Source organism: Scomber scombrus, chromosome 21 (genome assembly GCF_963691925.1).
Source record: "Scomber scombrus chromosome 21, fScoSco1.1, whole genome shotgun sequence".
In the NCBI taxonomy this organism is placed as follows: Eukaryota; Metazoa; Chordata; class Actinopteri; order Scombriformes; family Scombridae; genus Scomber; species Scomber scombrus.
Window position 1 is genome coordinate 8320171 of NC_084990.1, and position 18872 is coordinate 8339042.

The 18872-nt window shown below is 42.1% G+C and overlaps 2 protein-coding genes across 2 annotated transcripts in view; one reads left to right on the forward strand and one right to left on the reverse strand.

Moving 5' to 3' along the window:
- sh3bp1 (SH3-domain binding protein 1) overlaps positions 1-5844 on the forward strand; it is a 12737-nt gene extending 6893 nt beyond the window's left edge. Inside the window, exons 11-17 of the mRNA XM_062442642.1 lie at positions 171-267; positions 1206-1282; positions 2082-2199; positions 2556-2653; positions 3214-3382; positions 3489-3805; positions 4956-5844. Coding sequence (XP_062298626.1) covers positions 171-267; positions 1206-1282; positions 2082-2199; positions 2556-2653; positions 3214-3382; positions 3489-3805; positions 4956-5227 — 1148 coding nt within the window. The 3' untranslated portion in view covers positions 5228-5844. The remainder of the gene's footprint in view (positions 1-170; positions 268-1205; positions 1283-2081; positions 2200-2555; positions 2654-3213; positions 3383-3488; positions 3806-4955) is intronic.
- A 72-nt stretch (positions 5845-5916) lies between these two features.
- On the reverse strand, positions 5917-18482 carry cdc42ep1a (CDC42 effector protein (Rho GTPase binding) 1a). The gene is made up of 4 exons (XM_062442641.1): positions 18344-18482; positions 13547-13653; positions 10275-11240; positions 5917-7628 (listed from the first exon to the last, which is right to left on the reverse strand). The coding sequence occupies exons 3-4, from the start codon at positions 10747-10749 to the stop codon at positions 6892-6894; spliced, it is 1212 nt and encodes a 403-aa protein (XP_062298625.1). The 5' UTR covers positions 10750-11240; positions 13547-13653; positions 18344-18482; the 3' UTR covers positions 5917-6891.
- Positions 18483-18872: the final 390 nt, after the last annotated feature.

The window sequence follows — 18872 nt, forward strand, 5'->3', positions numbered from 1 at the left end:
CTGTCGTAGGCGCTCCTTCTCGTCTGTTCAGCCACCGTGACATTTGCTGCTCGTTCTAGCTGTCCAGTTCCACTTCTGCTTCTGTTTATTCACATGACAGTATTCATGAATTTTTCACCTTTTTACTCAACTTGATTGTTTAATCTAACTGTAAATGATGGTATTTCTCTCTGAATGTGTGACAGGAGCTTTGAAGTGTTACCTGAGAGAGCTCCCTGAACCTCTAATGACCTTTGACCTCTACAGTGACTGGTTTAAAGCAGCAGGGTGTGTATAATATCTACATCCTTCATATTTCACATAGGGATGCACCAATCCGATATAGATCAGGTATCGAATAACGGGGCCCAGTCTGTTCACTTCAATTCTGTTTGTGCAGCATGAACTCAGCTCTGCTTCTGCTGAGAGAGAGGAGAGGAAGCAGCTAACGTTAGCCTCTGCTGCAGTTTGCTGTCATGGAACTGCTCTCAGTTGCTACAGCGGCTACAGGACGTTGTTGTGTTAGCTGTGGTCGAGCGAGCGAGAGAGTGAATAAAGAGGAGAGCTGACAATAAGAATCAGATCAATACAACTTTATTTTCTGATTGTTTTAACAGCGGTTACGTTCAACTGCACTATAAAACTTCCCCACACACCTCCACCCAGTCCTGCAGCTCAGTCTCTGAATCTGAAACGCCAGCGTGCTATTTAAAAGCACACAGCAGAGGCATTATGCTGCTTTGCTTTGTTCAGAGTGAAAAAGCAAAGGCTTAATGAGAGATTTATGGCTGTGATGATAATATCTGTGTTAAAGAGCCATATGTTTCACCTCGGGTGGAGCTTAGCCCTCAGTGTGTGCTGCTCACACAGAGACAGTGAACCAGGTGAAAACTGGACGGTGACAATTACACTCTTTATGTTACTCTAAGTGCAATAAAAATCTACCAGAGTACATTTATATCTACGGTTCATTTGTTATATTTTGTTTTACAAAGTTAGGAATTAATATTTAAGTCCTGCCTCCTGCTTTCAATCTTTTCCACGATGGTGAGGTGTACAGTTTATTAAATTCAACAATGGTATAGGATCGGTATCGGGTACCGGCCGATATGCAAAGCCTAGGTATCGGTATCGATATTAGGACTGAAAAAGTTGGATCGGTGCATCCCAATTTCATACACAGTGGTTTCAAGACATTTTCTTGACTGTGACATCTTTCTTCACAGGGAAAAAGACATGACAGAGAAGATGGATCAGTTCAAAGTCCTGCTGAAGAAACTGCCGCCTGAAAATTACAACAACCTCAGTGTGAACTTACGGTGCACAATGTTTTTGCAGTATCTGCATTCATTAGTCATCAACTAAACAGGATTGTATGTTACTGGTGTTTTATTGCCTCTGTCGTAAATTTACATGTCACTTCTGTTGAAGGACAGTTTCATATTTCTCTTGACAAGAATGAGTTTCTATCTATGTTTATGGTGAGGCATTAGTCTGTAGCTTGGTCCACCACTTTGGCTAATGGACATTCATGGTACTGACTGTGGTGATAACCTGACATGTCTTCTAGTGCCACCAGCAGGTCAAAGAAGTTTTACGTTTTATTTTAAATCCATTTATTTAAATTAGGAAATGGTAAATGGACTGTGTTCATATAGCACTTTTCTAGTCTACTAACCTTTCATAGAGCTTGCAGATGCCAACATTCACACATTCATACATTGATGGAAGAGGCTGCCATGCAAGGTGCCATCCTGCTCATCAGCAGTGATATAGCCCTTTACAAATGTTTCTAATGCTCACTCAGTCATTTATATACACATTCACACGCATAGCAATTTGGGGTTCAGTATCTTGCCCACGGACACTTCGATATGCAGAATAAAGGAGCCATCTGGTTGCACCCTGCTCTACCTCCCAAAACTCATTTCACGCCCATCAGCCCCAGCTGTATTTTTATATCTTAGTTTTGCTAGGTTCGACCAAAGAATCTTGAAAGGAGTTAAAATATTTGGTTTTCTGAGTTTCATCCAACACCATCAATCATTTTTCATTCAGCTCTGTATTCCTCTGTTTACTTATATTTTTCCTCTTCCTCCCTGTCAGGTACCTGGTCCAGTTCTTGTCTCTGTTGTCGGAGCAGCAGGCTGTAAACAAGATGACCCCCAGCAACATTGCCATCGTCCTGGGGCCCAACCTGCTCTGGCCAAAAGCTGAAGGGTAAGTATTGGCCAGCTTGCATTTTCGTCTATAACCACACTTTATTCACTCGTCCCCTAGCCTGACGATTATTTCATGAAGTGTAACTGGTAGTCACACGAAACTTAAAGCTGGTTTTTGTGCATACATTGCAGGACGAGCAGCGTTGGCAACAGAAATAGTCTCAGTGGTTAAACCTCAATGAGCCGTTTTAGTCGGCCGCTGTTAGCAGTATTGGTTTTTTACGTATTGTAACAACGTGGTAAATTAGCTAAAAAAAAAATAGTGATTTGTAACAAATGTGCTGTCTTTCTCTAACCACGAAGAACAGAATTAATGAGCTCTTATGCCTCTCACTTGTCTCTCTGCCTCTTTAGGGAAATTGCTCTGTATGACATGGCGTCAGCTTCTTCAGTCCAGGTGGTGACGGTCATTGAACCTCTTATTCAGTACAGCTCCAAGCTCTTTCCTGAAGGTATACGATCACAGACAAAGAATCTTCTTTATTTGACATAAGCTTTCAGTCTTTGGAGGATAATTCTATTGGATAATAAGATAATAATATACTACAGGTATATAAATGTGATTGCATGTGATGTAACTCAGGGGCCCATTTCAAGGGAGGGCCTCAACATCGTATATTTATGCAGGTGCCACATAACTGCATATTTAACAGGGTTAAATATATCAATTTTGACGATGGTGTCATCAGCACCCAATATAGGACTTTATCTCAATGTAAAACTGTATGCACACCCAGTAAACATCCCTTATTGCTCAGGAAACACAAATACTTACTGCAAGGACTCAAGGTGAAAGTTGAACCAGGAAGTCGGTGTGTTTACAACAGAAAGGCTGGGTTGCAGTTTGTCTTACATGAGGGTTTGTTTATCGTCTGTCTGAGTGCAATATAACCAATGGGAATGATGAAACTACAAAAATAAGAGCGAACGTTTAATCAACTTTAACTTGTCTTTAAATCGAATGCTACCCAACTGACGTCAATGTCATAATTGATTGTTTTGTTTTGGTCAGCTGTATCCTTTGAGATCCCTGAGCTTCCTGAGCTCCCAGACGCAACCCTGTCTGCCCCTGTTGCCCAGTGTGTGATGTCACAGAAGGATAAGCTGAGCAGATCCATGTCCTCTTCCTCTACTACCTCCTCCTGCTCCTCCTATCACCTCCCTCTCTCCAAGACGAACAGGTCGGCTACCACACTGTACTCAAAAAGTGGAGCCTTGCAAAACATTAGAATCTCAAATTTCTCAGCTTGTGTTTATTTACAAAATCCTCCATTTCCCTCCAAACAGTGAAACCTCTCAGGACAGTGGCGCCTTCTTCTTGGTAAAATCCGGCTCTGTGAGTCGCGGCGGCACCACCACATGGGCCAGCCCCGCAACCGAGACACCGTCTCCGATCCAACAAAGCACGACACCCGGCAGCTCGGCCACCCTCGATCCCATTCTTGCCTTGACGGCAAACCTGAACCCGAGCCCGCCTCCCAGAGCCGTAGGGTCAACATCGAGCTCAGGACCCACCCAGAAGCAGTGTTCAGATCTGGAGCCAATAATGGAGGCGCCCCCAGACTCACCCAGAGCCTTGTTGAAGATGTCTGTACCGTACAAACGTAAGTCTGAAGTTGCAACCAAACAAGTTCAGTTATGAGTAGTTCATTTGAAATCTGGAACATTTTGGCTGATTGGGCCTCAGGACATGAGAACAAGGCTGTTTCATGACAAAACAACACATTTTAACCACAGCAACAAGCACAAAACCACTTGTAGCTTGTTGATTTGTTAAGCACCACTTAAAGCCACCCAAAATTTTTCCTATAAACCGGAGCCCCTTCATCCTTTGTTGTTTTTGTGCCGAGACAACAGGCCGGCTCCATTATTTATACGTCTCTTTCTATTGTGTAATATCCTGTGCAGATTCTTTACTTCTACCCTTTTCCTCTCACAATGTTAAAGTGAGGGCTTGTTAGTGCAAGCCTACAGTGAGAAAATAAATGGAGCTCTTCTTGTAACAACCAGGAAGTACACAGGAAACAGGAAGTCTCACACCACTGACCAAAATATCAACCTTTGGGGTCACTGCGTCATCTCTCACATTGTTATAACTGCCTCGCTGTCGGGCAGGGACTGAAATACTTTCCCTCATAGTGAGTCTTCTCATCCTGATGTTTGTCCACCCATTCTTCCTTTAAGTTTGCTTATTAAGTGGGTAGTTTCTCGCTTGTTTGACCATCACAGCCCGCTCATGTAGTTTTAAAATCTAGTACAAAGCACACAGCAAAGTAAAAAATGTTTCTCTAAATTTGATAGTACTTCTTCTACTTTCAGATTATGTTTCTAACAAAACAGAATATTGCTTGATAACCACCAGTTTGACCAACATCAAACCAAACACTGATAAGGGTCTAAAACTGGAAGCGTCACATCCAAATTTAGATTGGCACATTTCATTCTATTATGCAACTTCCTGGTTAGAGGCAGTAAACGAAATAAGTTCTGATAATCACTGTGGATATCAAATATCTCAACCACATTGGACTGTGGGTAGACTTGTACCAACTGTCACTGTATCTGATGAATTGATTGATCAAATTGAATGATCTCCATTTGAATTGAGTATGAGTTGAACATTTTCTTTTTGGTTAATTAAATGTATACCTTGGTATTATATGACTACATGCATTGTAAATGACTTTGTTGCAGTATATTTTGCGTAGCTGTCTTTTTAATAGTGCGACTTGTCTTTCATTTCTCTTTTTAAAGCAAAGAGATCTTACAACGTCACCAAAGATAACGATCAGCCGACAGTTCAATTCACCAAACCAAAACCCCAGTTGGCTCCTAAGCTCCAGGCCCCGCCAGCACCGCCACCTACCGCAGCTGCAGCAGCGGATACTAAGACTCAGCCAACGCCAGCGCCTCGAGCCTGCCCCAAGAAGCCTCCGCCCAAAAAGCCTGGACTCAAAGCCCCAAACTGTCCTCCACCACTTCCTCCTCCATCACAGGAAAAACAGGTTCCTTCTATAGCACAGTGAGAAAAATGATGTATGTGTGAATTTTTCTTGTTGTTGTACATCTTCAAAGATGAAAGGTGTAATGGCTGTTTAGTTAAATACGGCTGAAATATTTGTGTGATTTGTGTGACATTACATTTGCATGTTGTACCATTGCTAGTATGTGTTGTGATATACCGACCAGTATGTATTTTGAGGTAAAGTGTTGCACCTTCATTTGCGGTTGTTGTTTTTTTTTTTGTCTCCCCACTGTCCTGTAATCAGTATAGCCTAATTTATTTATTCTTCCAATAACAACTGTGCCACATTTCCCAAAATCCAAACTACATGCAGGAAAGTGTTTCTGGTTGAAAAAGTAGCCAGACATTCAAAACAAACCCCCAGTTTCTGTCTTCAGGGTGGAATTCCCATATGTCTATATATATGTCTATGAACTTATAGTATCCATATCGACTAATAAAGAATAAGAACATTATTTAATGAATGTTGAGGCTGAATTGTGGGTTTTGATTTGGAACTTTTCAGTTGTTAATTGATACTCCACCCCAAAATCTCTCTTCCACAGAGCTGTGGTAATCTTGAATTCATGTCAGATACAACAAAGGGACCAAAAACAATTCACTTTTTCAGGATTTATGGTGGGAAAATCACTTTTAACTGACTTAAAACGGTAAACATGAAGTTGTAGATAAATAAATGCGTATTCAACCTAATTAAAAACATATTTATTGTCAATTTATAACATCATAGTATATCATTGGTATTGACTGCAGCATATGAATGTGAACTGCACTATGTACTGAAGGTGCATATTTATAGGAGGTCAGTTGATATCTTTATGTACATTTGTATAAAAGGACATATAAATGAGGATTCTTCTATAAAAAGCCATACAGGAGTCGGACTTCATAATCATAAAAGGTGCACAGAGTATTTATATAGAAGGTCTGCAGCATAAAATAAACATTTATATGGTTCAGCCTTTAGTTGCAACTAGCTAATACCAGTATGACTTGTCGTATTCCCTCAGTCCGTGAAAGTTCAATAACTGAGATGTTTGTATTTTCCTGGCTTGTCCTACGAAGCGGTCGTTTCACAAATCCTGAGATTCCAGATCTCTCGTTAGTAATCTTCCCTTTTTCTTTCTTGGTAGTGTATTCCTGAGCGAAAAGTTTGACAAGAGATTGTAGTGATGCCCAAAGCGTTGGAGTTAGATTAAATCTTTTTTTTTTTTTAAATTCCCACATCCTCTTCGTTTTCTCTTAAGTGACCTGGACTCACACTGTGAATCTTTTCCTCTCAAACGTGAGGAAGTGTGTAATGTTTAAAGTGAATGACATGCTTTACAACTTCTACATTGAGTAATGTTGGTATTTTCCTTTGAGAGTCATGCAATCTGACCACATCCTCACAAGTCATAACCTTTTTGTTTAAAAAAAAAAAAAAGCGGTTTGCTTTTTTTCTGCTGAGCTTCAAAGAGTCTTTCATTTCTTTTAGATACATTCAGAAACAGGTATGCATTGGAATTGTACTTCCTTGCAGCGTCATTGCATAAAAAAAAAACCATCCACCGAGCCGGCCTCATTGTCCACACTAAGATTTTAGATGATTGATTGGAATTAAAGAGGAATCATACATCAGAAAAATATTTTTTAGTTAAGTGTCAAAATTCGATTTCCCTCAGTTCAGACTTTGATTTCATCCTCATCATCCATGTAACTGTAGGACATTTTCTTCTGCGGTTGGCTTATGATCATCCTATCTGAATCAGCAGCCTCCATCCTGCTCTGTCCCTTTAAGGGGCTGCTGACCCCATAATGGCGTGCGAGCACATCTGTGGCGCTCTGGAACCGCTCGCTCTCCATCCCCATCCCTAACATCACCCGCTCAGGAGAACCCATCACTACATCAGGTACTTTAACAGAAAGCCCAACTCCGTTCACCTCCATCCCGCTACCCGCCTCATCATCCCATTCGGCCCCATGCGGGCTCTTCCTTCCCCCGCAGTCCTCCTTCAGCAGGGAATCCACGTATGAGATAGTGGCAGAGTCCATCTCCGATCCGTCATTGGTCAACCCGCACGCTGACCCCGCTTCTTCTCCCTCCCAGGCGTGGCTGTGCTCCTCCGGGTGGCCATCGATTAGCCCGAAAACCTCGCTCATGAGGGAGGGGCCGAGGTCAAAGGTGAAGGTGTCCAGGGAGGTGAGGGAGGGAAGTGAGTCAGAGAAGGCTGTGGTGGCTCTGGTTTTTATGGGCTCAGAGGTCACAATTGAAGCAGAGCAGGTGGACAACATGGCGTCGGTAGGGTCGGTCAGAGAGCCACGGTGGATGCCAGGGGGGCAGGAGATGGGGAGGGAGATGGAGGGCTGCTGACGCTCGGAGCGAGAGAGGCGAGGCAGAGTGACGAAGCCAGACTCTAGACCTAAGGAATGCACACAGATACAAACACATGAAAATCAATCAAAGGTATTTTGTAGTCTACTTTTTCAACTGCATCATTCGAATTTTAAAGGAACTCTCCCATTCTCATTTCTATTTGTTGAGTATGAAGCGAGAGCCAGGAGACACGTAGCTTAGCATGAAGTCTGGAAGCAGTGGCAGAGGGCTTTCTTGACTCTGTCTGAAGATTATAAAATCTACCTACCAACCCCCTCTAAAAGTGTAAGCTTAAAAATGAGAAGCTGTGGTTTTACTTTTTATGGCAGGGTGCATTGACTTCCTAGAGTTGCCAGGCAACCAGCAGAAACTCCACATGAAGTCACTGCGGCCTACCTCGAAATAGCCCAGCCCTTAAATCCCCTGTAAAACCATTTATTGACTTTTTTGTTAATTAGTGAGCTTTAGATGGCATATGTTGTTATTTCTGGACAAAGTCAGGCTAGCAGTTTCCCTCTGTTTCCAGTCTTTGTGCTAAGCTAAGCTAATCAGCTGCTGGTTGTAGCTTCAGATGTATTGTGCAGACATGAGAGTGAACCCTCAGCAATGATGAACTATTCCTTGTATATGAAGAGAGATAAACACCAATAAGACTGTATTTGAATTGCATACATTAGTTTTCAGCGATCAAAATTAGGTATATACTACTTTAATTGTTTATAATACTAATAAGATGTTACCTCTTTTCATACAATTTGCATGGCATATCATGTTGATTTTTATGGGTTGTAACATAAAATCACAGGGTATTATAGCTATTTTGTTTCTATTACCAGCTTTCCATTAAGACTGTCCATGTGCAATAACTTGCGTCTTATCTCAACAACTAAATATCATTCCAATTCTTAGGTAGTCACACTCCTGGCAGGACTACCTTCAGTTAACATACAATTCAGACAGGGGGCGGTATAAACCCATTGGAGTACATCCTGTTTCAACAAACCAAACAAACTCCTGTCCCCAAAGTGCTGAGTTGTTCTGCTCTCTGAACAGTGAATCATCTGCCCGACGCTGCCAGATCACTTAACAAGTCACACACTCTCACTCCACTGCTTTCAGGATCTAAACTGGTAGATTACAGCATCACTTCTGAATGCCAATGCCGCAAATGGCCGGGAGTCCAGAGGGGGTTTCATTCCAACCCAAGGAAACAGCATCTTATTTCACAGATTCAGTTCAAGTAAAGAGTGAGAAAGAAGTAATCTATGGATCAGTAATCAACTCCTGGAGTGATTGGTGGGAGCTTATCGGTCTAAAAGCGAGCTGTGTATATTATTTTTTGTTGATGATTTGTGAGGAAAATGTCTTTATCAGGACATACACACTCTTCAATCAATCACTTTTTAATGACCACACCAGCGAGGTCACCAAAAGACTCACATAGATGGAAATGCGTGTTATCTTAAGTGGCAGGCAGTTAGCTTAGTTCACATTGTTTAAGACTGGAAGCAAGCGAAAACAGCTAGAGTGGCCCTGTCAATAAAACATCTGTCATCATCTACAAAGTTCACTAATTAACATGTTATATCTCCTTTCTTTAATGTGCACAGAGACTGAGCTAGTCTTGCTAGTAGGCAAGTTCTCTGTCACATGCTGAGGTATAAGATAAAGATGTTAGTGTTAAATTGAAAAATAATAAAGTATTAGAAATTAACTTTTCATCTGTGTTGCATTTACATCAAACCATTCAGACACAGCTGGCAGTGCCTGTTTGCACTCTTTGTTGCCTTTTTCTTTTTGTTTATGTCTAATTGATGCTCATAAATAAACATATTTTCTTCTCCCTTTCTTCTTCTTCTTCTCTCTCTCTCTCACACACACAGGGGATGTCAGAGTGCGTGAGCTATGAGCGTGGTGTTAATGTGGGTCATTCAAACAGCCTCTCAGACAGCTTGCTGCCAGCTCTGTCTGGATCTCTGTGTTATCAGTGCGAGAGCTGCTGATTATGAGCCAAGGTGATTCATAAGGACATCTGGGGTAAATCTGTCTACATTAGCGGGTAAAACTGACGGACGAGTTTCACTGCAGCTCCGCAGATGGTTGCCACTTCTCTGCAGATTCCCGTTAACATGAGTTAACTCGTTTGACCTTTCCCCATGTTTTTGTTTTGCAACACTAACGTTCAATTTGAAGGAGGAGATCTAACCTTAATCTTAGGGACAATTTTGGGATTTGGTGGAGTACTTTGCTCCTTGAATAACTGGGCAAAAATACATGACATGACATCATGACAAAAAATTTCCACTCATGATATATTTGACTTTCTAACTGATCTAAAAACCTGATTTGAACCTCAGGTTTAAAGAGCCATGGGAACAGTAACTTTGTGTAACAACAAGAGAAAACCTCAGTTTTTCTCCTACTATGCTGCTTTCCACCTACACAAATTCAGGCAGTATTTGTAGTAGAAATATACAATTTGGATGAGTTTGTTAACCTGCATTAAATTAATTTTTTTGGCTATTTGAGGGCAGAGGAAACGAGCTGTGAACACCACAAACATACACACCTGGCACATTTAAGTCCAATATTCATTCTCCTTTAGCTCTTTCTCTCTTGACACATAACAAAATTAACAATATATAAAAAGAATATTGATTATATCAGCTTTAAAATGCAAATAAATGCTCACCATAAGAGCTTTTCTTCTCCTCTGGTGTGCTTTGAGAACTGGGGAAGAGCACTTTGGTGGTTGGACTCCCATTGGACATATCCACATCCAGCCTGGGAAGGGAGATGGCGTTCTTGATTATTGGAGAAACGGCGGGGGGCGGAGGCGACAGTTCCTTGGTAGGTGTTTCTCTGGGTCGGTTGTCTGAGCCCCTCCTGATCTGACGGATCGTCCTGGAGAAGAACGCGCCGATCTTGTTGTCGGGGCTGGAGATAGAATCCGTTTCGGCGTTGTTCCCGTTGGCTTGCCCGCCATGGTTGCTGAGGAAGGAGGTGTCCCCGAACACATCGCCGCCCCGGCCGACGTGCATGGTGTGGCGGAAGTCACCAAGAGGGGGGCTGATCATCTCCACCGTGAGGTCGCCTTTAAAGCGCCGCTTGCTATGAGAGACCAGACCTTTTAGGCCTGAGAGCTTTTCCTGAAGATTCATGGTCATAGAATGTGAATGGCTTTGTATTTCTTTAAAATAGAGTTCAAACAACGACTGAAATTGCCTTTAATCCCACTGAATGGCAAAACTGAACTACAAACTTCAATTTTTCTCCTCTTAGACTTATGCCAAAATCAAACTCTCAAAGGTTATTCCAAGATCTTGAAACCGTGTAATTTTTCTACGGCTGAAAAGTTGAACTCCAGGCCTTGAAGCGCCAAATAGTTCACTGGAATATTATCTCTGTTTATCATGTGCAAGCCAAAATTTGTCCAACTCTTTGTAGCTTGTTGTTATGCATAGCTGGCTGAATTAAACGGACATAAATTGAGGAGAACACTATGCAGTTGTGTTCCTGGAAGCAGCCGAGCCAGTTGGAGTGTGGTCAGGTCGCCTGGTTTCCCCCACTTGCTTTGGGCTTTGGCTTTGTCGACATGAGCTCAGAAATAGGTCCGAGTCCAGCTGCAAACAGTTCTGCGGTCGCACCATGGAACCATCTATCGAGAGTGAAAACAGGGAGAAAACATCTATCTTTAAAATGTAGACAAGGATGTATTAGATTTTGAGGGATTGTAAGAGAAATGGATGACATTTGCAGTTTATTCAGTGGTAGTTGAGAAGCTGGGATTCAAGTGAGAGACCGTGACGCTGCCCTACTCTGTATACTGTATTTAGTTGTAAAGTAAACTCGCTGCATTTTGAGCAGATCTGTCTTTCCGCAGGTTTTTAGGATCCCGCGTTCCAAAGGTCCGCCGGTATGGAACCATCTAAATTTAGACCACAGTCACTCCTGTGTGCAACAAAAACCAAAGTCTGCTTCTTGTCCATTAAAATGGGTGGATTTTCAGGGAATTCCTGCTACCATTTTGTCCCGCGTTGACTGGCGTGAAGGTTACACAAAGTTCATTTTACATTTCACCGAGAAGACTTATCACACTTTTAAAGCAGAGCAGCAGCCCTCTTTCAACAGGCTCAGATTTGTTTATAAACAGGCAAAGTATGCTCAGCGGAACAGGAAGAGATAATGAAAATTTCCTGATAAGAAGTTTGCTGCGGTGCTGCCATGCTGCCTGTGTGTGCAGCCAACCAATAAAAGGTTATCAGACAAGCCAAAAATGTAACAGAATATATGAATGAATAGTATTAACAGTTAAGAAATAGAAACAGAAAGCTTTACATGTGATGAAATAAATCAATATTTAATATATTTTACTCTTCTAATTATCTGTACTACCACATTTTAAGTTTCAAATACTTTTTTTCAGGGCAAGTTTAATCATTTATCTATTTTTTTCCTTTTTTCTACTACATATTTCAAATGAGAGGATGAAGTGGCTAACGAAAACGCAGGTACAGCTAACGTTACGCTACACTAAATAATGTAAAGCAGCCATACACTGCATACTGCTTTATCGTTACTGTTTACATTATTGTGACAGTAGCAAAATTATTTTAGCTGCCAAAATAACGCAAACAAACCAAGCTAACATTAATTAGCAACTCTCCGTTAGCATACTCCTGTCTCTATAACATTATCGTACGATAGCTGCATCGTTAGCGCTTTTTAACAAACTGATTAGACGTTAAAGGAAAAGTATAAAACTTTATATTTCTTTTGACATCTGATTACACCTGTTTATTTAACTAACAGTATTATGAGTTGATGTATTCTGTTACATTTTTACTTTACTGCCTTCTGTCAGTTTCTGAGCTCTATACTTCTGTAAGTCTGCAAGTCTGCAGTGAAGCCAGACAAAAAATTGGCTTTTTCTCACGTGTTGTTCTTTGCCAGCAGAGTAATGGATATCCAATTCTAAAATATTTTGATAGCATAAGGCAGCCCTGACAAGGACCTCTGGTTCTCTTTAAAAGCTTTCCATTGCAGCAGCTAAATGTCGGCGGGCCTCCCACGCATGCACAGCCCCGTCTGGCTTCATTAATGACCTGCTATGGTTCATGAGATGGGGATTGCGTCAGGTCCAAGGCAGCCCTTCTAATTTGCTGCTGACCGCAGTCTCAGGCCCTCCGCTCCACTTCCCCTGGCTGGCGTTTTAAGAGGGGCATCTGGGAACGGAGAGGAAACGCGCCACATACCAGCGCTGAGCAGAGCCATATCGAGGCTCACAAAGGGACGCCGGAGACCAGTATACCAAGGTGTGATGCTGAATCTGAGATGCCGTGAGTCTGCAGGGGCCTTGTGCATGTTCCCATGAAGTGACGGGCCACCTCTCCGTTTCAAAACAATTCCCCGGTGACCGCAGTCCGCAGACACAAAGGCTGTTATGCTCTTCCCAATATGGGCAAAACTTTGTCCTGCTGTATCAAGGTTACACAAGAAAAACCCCAGTCTAATTGATAACCTACTGGATTACAGGAATACACATGGGGCCATTAATTACTCTGACTGTGCTTACGGAAAGCTCTGGTGTTTTGTCTCTGCCTGTAATCCTGTTAAAGACCTTTGACCACAGCTCTGAGGGGGTCGACTTCTCTTATGTGTTTGGACCCTCTGGGCAAAGCTCACTTTATCTGCACATGGACTCCTATCCAACTGAACTCTCTTTCCCTCCTCTGTGGTTCTTATTTTGCACTTGCCCGTGTGTTTTCAGAGTCACACAAATACAGAAGCCAGCACCCTCAGGCGTCAGATAAATGGTCTGAAAAAGCACAGTGAGGATGAAAAAACAGACTCTTTAAAAGGTAATAAGTGTAATGCTATAATCCCAGTAGCAGCCTGCCTGTCCGTGCTTTGGACATTGGAAAAGAATAGGGGGACCTCTCAACAGGGGGGATGTGGACATACCTTGGATTATCCCCTAATCCTTCATCCTCTCCGTTACCCCCAGATGGGTGCTTCTCTCTGGACAAGGCTTGGCTGAGTCTGGTCCAGTGGTTCAGTCAAACTGATTCCTGCCAGAAAGAGAGGGAGTAAAACAGAAAATGACTTTGTGGAGGGAGAGAGTCAATTTAAACTGAAGCGAGGCTGCAGACTGAGAAGTGATGAAAAGAGCTAAGTTTCATTTTCACAAAAAGGAGTGAAGGGGGATGATGGCAAATTGGGGAAGAAGTAAGGATGAATGAAATGGATGTAGAGAAATGACAGAAGAGAGGAGAAAAGGTCAGATGAGGAGAGGAAGCGAGAGGAATAAAATGTGAGGGTAGGAGGGATGAACGATGGAAGGACATGAGAGAGGAGAAGAGAAAAAAACAGGCTGAGGAAAGGTTGTGGAGGCTGGGACATAAAAGACCCTGAGAGGTCCTGGTGGTTGGATCAAATCCGGAAAATGCAGATTAGGAACACGCAGTCATAGATTGGTCAACAACAATCTATCGTATTCATTGTTTCTTTACCTTATAATTCATGACTTTTGGGTTTTTTTTATGTTGGTCGTTTGGTCCACTACTTTGGTCCAAACTGAAATATTTCAACACATCTAATGACATATCAATACAGCTACTCGATAGATTGGTAAAATATTTTGTACAGACAGTTGTGGTTCCCAGATGATGTATCTTAATGATATTTGGTGATCCCAGGAATTTTCATAGGGCCATCATGAGGCTCACATTGGATGGATTGACATGAAATTTGACAGAGACATTCATGTCACCCTCAGGGTAAATTGTAATAACTGCTGATCCCAAAAAGTCCCACTAAGTGCCATCACAAGGTCAAAATTTAAATAGTCTGTCACTTTGGTTTATGACTTAATTAGCTTCAAAATTAATGACATTCCCATCAGCCTCAAGTGTACGATGCTCTGTGTTTAGCACAATGTTAGCATTCAGCTCAAAGCAGTACAAACTCCCAGAGCCAGATTATGACTCTAAAACAGTCCAATTCCTCTTGATTGGAGAGATAGATGCTTTTATAAGCCACTGTACGGCATTTTTTACAGAAACTTTTGGCTTAGTTCAGCTATTAGCTGCAGCTTTGCCTTGCTTTCTTTGGGCAAGTCACCATTCAGGGGATTTCAGAGCATTCATACATCACAGACAGGCTCAATAAAATATTTCCATGTCACTGTGTACAGTACTAGCTTGAGGTGGCTTTGCTGGATATAAACCAGAGTAACCACAGTCTAATAGGAGCCGTGTGTGTGTGCGTATGTGTGTGTGCGCGCGCGAACACATTCCTGAGCTGAGCATCGGTCGGTGGAGTCTTTCTCTCGATTACGACCATCAAACATCCTTCTCAACCTCAGCGCTGATTGAAACCACGTTTGGGTCTGAATCTCCATTTCTTCTATTTCGTTCTTTCGCCTCCTCTCTCCTCATTTTTTACTCTTTCTGCTTCTCTTGCTTCTATCGCTCCTTTTCCATTTTTTGCCTCCTATCATTACTTTTCTTCTGTTCGTCTTCTCTCTTCTCTTCCCCTCTTTTTTCCTTCACTCATTCTTTTTTTTCTCATTCTTTCCTTTGCTCGTCTCTTTTCGCCATTCCTCTTTCTGCAATCCTGGTTTTCTTTCTTTATTTTCTCTCTTTCCCCCCCCCCTCTTCATCTCTGTTTATGCGTCCTTTTGAGTGTCTTGACAGACTCAGGAAAGCTGAAGGCAGCTGTTGGGGCCCCACACACGCAAACACAATTCTTATTTGTGTTGACAATATCTCAAAAGTGTTTACTCTCCTATAGGTCCACTTGAGTAAAATCAGTGTTGGACTTTGTGTTGAACACGGGTCTTTTCCTCCCCTCTCTTTCTCTCTCTCTCTCCCGCTCTCTCTTCTCATGTCCTTCAGTCACTAACCCCACTAACCAGGTGAACAAACATACAAGATAAGGCAGCATTTTTTAGACTCACCCTTTGACTTTCAATTACGTTCCTATTTTCACCATCCTTGCTCAGTCTGAATCCAAGCAAAACACGGCTACACTTCCTCTTCAGCCAAGAAAACATTTTCATGCTTCAACAAATATCCATACTCTCCGAGGCTCTCCGCTTCCTGCATCTGCTGGAGCTGGCAGTCCCAATTTGCACTCTTTGTTGCCTCTCTCTTTGTGTTTATATCTAATCTATGCTCATAAATAAACTCATTTCTTTCTCTCTTACACACACACATTCCCTCTCTACTTATTTTATATTTCCACATTAAAGGTTGTTAAAATACGTTTTACACTTACATGGTCAGCTATATTGCTATTTGCCAATAAAACTCACTATCGTCAGCAAAAGCATGACACTTTTAGAAAAACATTTCTTCACTTTATCACAGACAGTCTGATGAGTTAGATATGATGCTATTTCTTGGCTGGAAGTATCCCCCTCCCACACATGACACATGTAAAATGTTTCCACATACTTGTTTTTGTACAGACTAAACAAACAAGATTATATTTTAATTAGTGAGCTTTATAGGTGCTGATTTCATCACCAGGCAAGATGTTTCCTCTTGTTTCATGTCTTTATGCTAAGCTAAGCTAACAGACATCAGGCCATAACTTCATATTTAACATATTTTCTCATCTAACTCCCCCCGGCAGAAAGCGAATAGGCAGTTTTCATGTGTCTCCTGGTACTTTTGCATAATGCTGCTTGCTCCTTTCACTCAACAGCAACGGTGCACTTGTAGGATTTCGGTGTCTATGTTCTCATCAAGTACACCCAAACAGTATAAAATATCAAAACTGTTTCAGGGAGAGCAGCAGGAGGATGGAGGCTAGCCAGAGCTGGCAAAACTTTGCAACTGTCCACATCGATCGTCTTCTGAGAAGTTCACACGCAGTCAAATTTTGGACAGCAGCCAATCAATAGACATGAGCTTACCCCTGCTTTTCAAACTGAATATCACAATGGATTGGATTATTTTAACCTACAAAGTCTGACAAATTTGTCAACGGGTGGTTCCAACCAATCGGGTGGGTGCATGCCATAGTTGTTGATCACTTTAATGAGGTGTTGGATCTTGTAAGTTGTGACCATTTGGTGACGACAGACCATGATGGAGCAGATTTCCCAACGTCACCATGTGTGCCCCCCCCCCCCCCCCCCCAAAACAAAAAAGGCAAGGGAACCCTGTGGTGTGAAAACAAATACAGCACTAGGATTCAGAGCTCACACCTCTGCCATTGACCCTGTCCTGGTTGGTTGCGTCAATGACACCCATAGGTCACAGAGGGTCCCCCTAACAGGAATGTAGAGCTCAGGTTAAACATTTTTTTTTTTTTTTAAATTCAAGTCAAGGAATAAAGAGAAAAAACCACAGGGAACGTCTGCACTCGTTTACCAAATCAAGCGCTTCTTACCATGTCATTAGTGTAAATCATACGAGTGGACGTACAGGAAACATATTACATGCATATGTTAATCATCTGCTGCTGGTTGACTTGAGTGGATACAGGAGTGGGACTCAGTAATATCAAAGCAAGGCACTCAAAGAGGATATATGCCTACTCTTGGGAGACGGACTGGGGAAACTACAGAGCCAGTGTAACATGAAAAAGTCACAGAGTGTGTAGCTTCACAGTAAGGAGGACTACGCTCATTACTGCATGCTGTTTATTGGATTTTGTTATAATCACCAAAGCAGGCTAGATTTGTATCGATCACCACTGTGCGTGTTTGTTTATTGGCAGGCTTCAGCGGGTCAACAAGTGCGTGTGTTTCTGTTTGTGTGTGTGTGTGTGTGTGTGTGTGTGTGTGTGTGTGTGTGTGTGTGTGTGGTATTTCACATGGTGGCCCTCCCTTGTGGCATGTTGGCAGGTTTCAGGGGTCATAAGGCCACTGCCCCCAACGTGTAATGAGTCCAACACAGTGCTGCCTGTTTGTCTCCATAATTAAAACACTTCAGGGCCACCGACTTCAACTTCAGCATGTCGACCTCCACTGAATCGGTGACGGGTATGAACATTGATAAGTTATGTCATGTTACTGCTATAATTACAAGGCGGGGTGGTAAAAATCAAAGCATTGCCAGAGTTTTTTTCTGACCACGGTTGCAGTGGGAAAATAGTAATGATATACTGCTGTTGCTGCCACTGCTGCTGCTGCTGAGTATAAATATGTCGCGGAGCGGATTGAGTTTCATGTCAAAGATCTGAGAAAAGACTCACTCACAACACTCAAGACAACTTACACAGTAGGACTACCAACACAATGTATGATAGATAACATGTTTGCCTTATCTAAACGTGTTTACTTCCTTTCTCTGGTCAGCAGGAGACTTTTTCTAACTTAATGATTAAACATTTCATTTGAGGGGAAAATCATTGCTAATGATTAATCGTACAGTAATGCAACACTGATAACATCAGGCATTTTTAAAGTTATTCTCATTGAACATTAGCAAAAGAAGTGATCGTTAAGGATACAATACACATTATAAGAACACTAGGGCCATTTATGTTCATTTTTAACAAAGGTTATGATATGAATATTATACATATGTTGCAGGATATAAGCTATAAAATACCCAAAGTGTTAAAACTACATGAATAGACGAGTTAGTTTTAGTCTAGTTTTAAAAGTTAGTGTGAGTGTTACAAGCAACTCTATGAATATTATAGACATCGCGATTAAATCCCCATTAATTTACCACTGAGTATAATGGGCTCTGTAGTCTTTATAGTGAATATTACAGGAACATATTTAACACAAAGACTCACCTCAGGAAGCTGCCGCACGAAGAAAGAGACAGCGGTTGACTCCGGTTTAATTATCTTTCCAACAGAAATATGTATTTTCAGTTTGTCGGGTAGGAGAGAGCCGGTGGTACAGCCGGACTGTCCCGCTGGTGCGCCGGGTGTGCGGAGTGGCGCTGCGCGGAGGAGGAGGAGGGCGGGGGCGGGCCGTGGATCAAATACCAATGAGACTATCAGAGGGGGCTCCCACACTGCTCCACGGTTAATAACACGTCAATCTGATGTCTCTACAACATGCCAATTGACTTGTCAACAAGGTTTAAAGCGATAAGTAAACACAGGAGTGACAATGGTGCAAACTAGAGGGCGCTATAGTGAGAGCTCCTGAGATGAGGTAACCTGTAGCCTAGTTCAGGGGTGTCAAACTCATTTTAGCTCAAGGGCCACATACAGCCGATCTAAAGTGGGCCAGATAACAGGTCTGGCCATTGTATAAAAAAGAAAAGAAAATATGAATCATTATTTACAAAACAGATAAAGAGCTTCAGTTGTC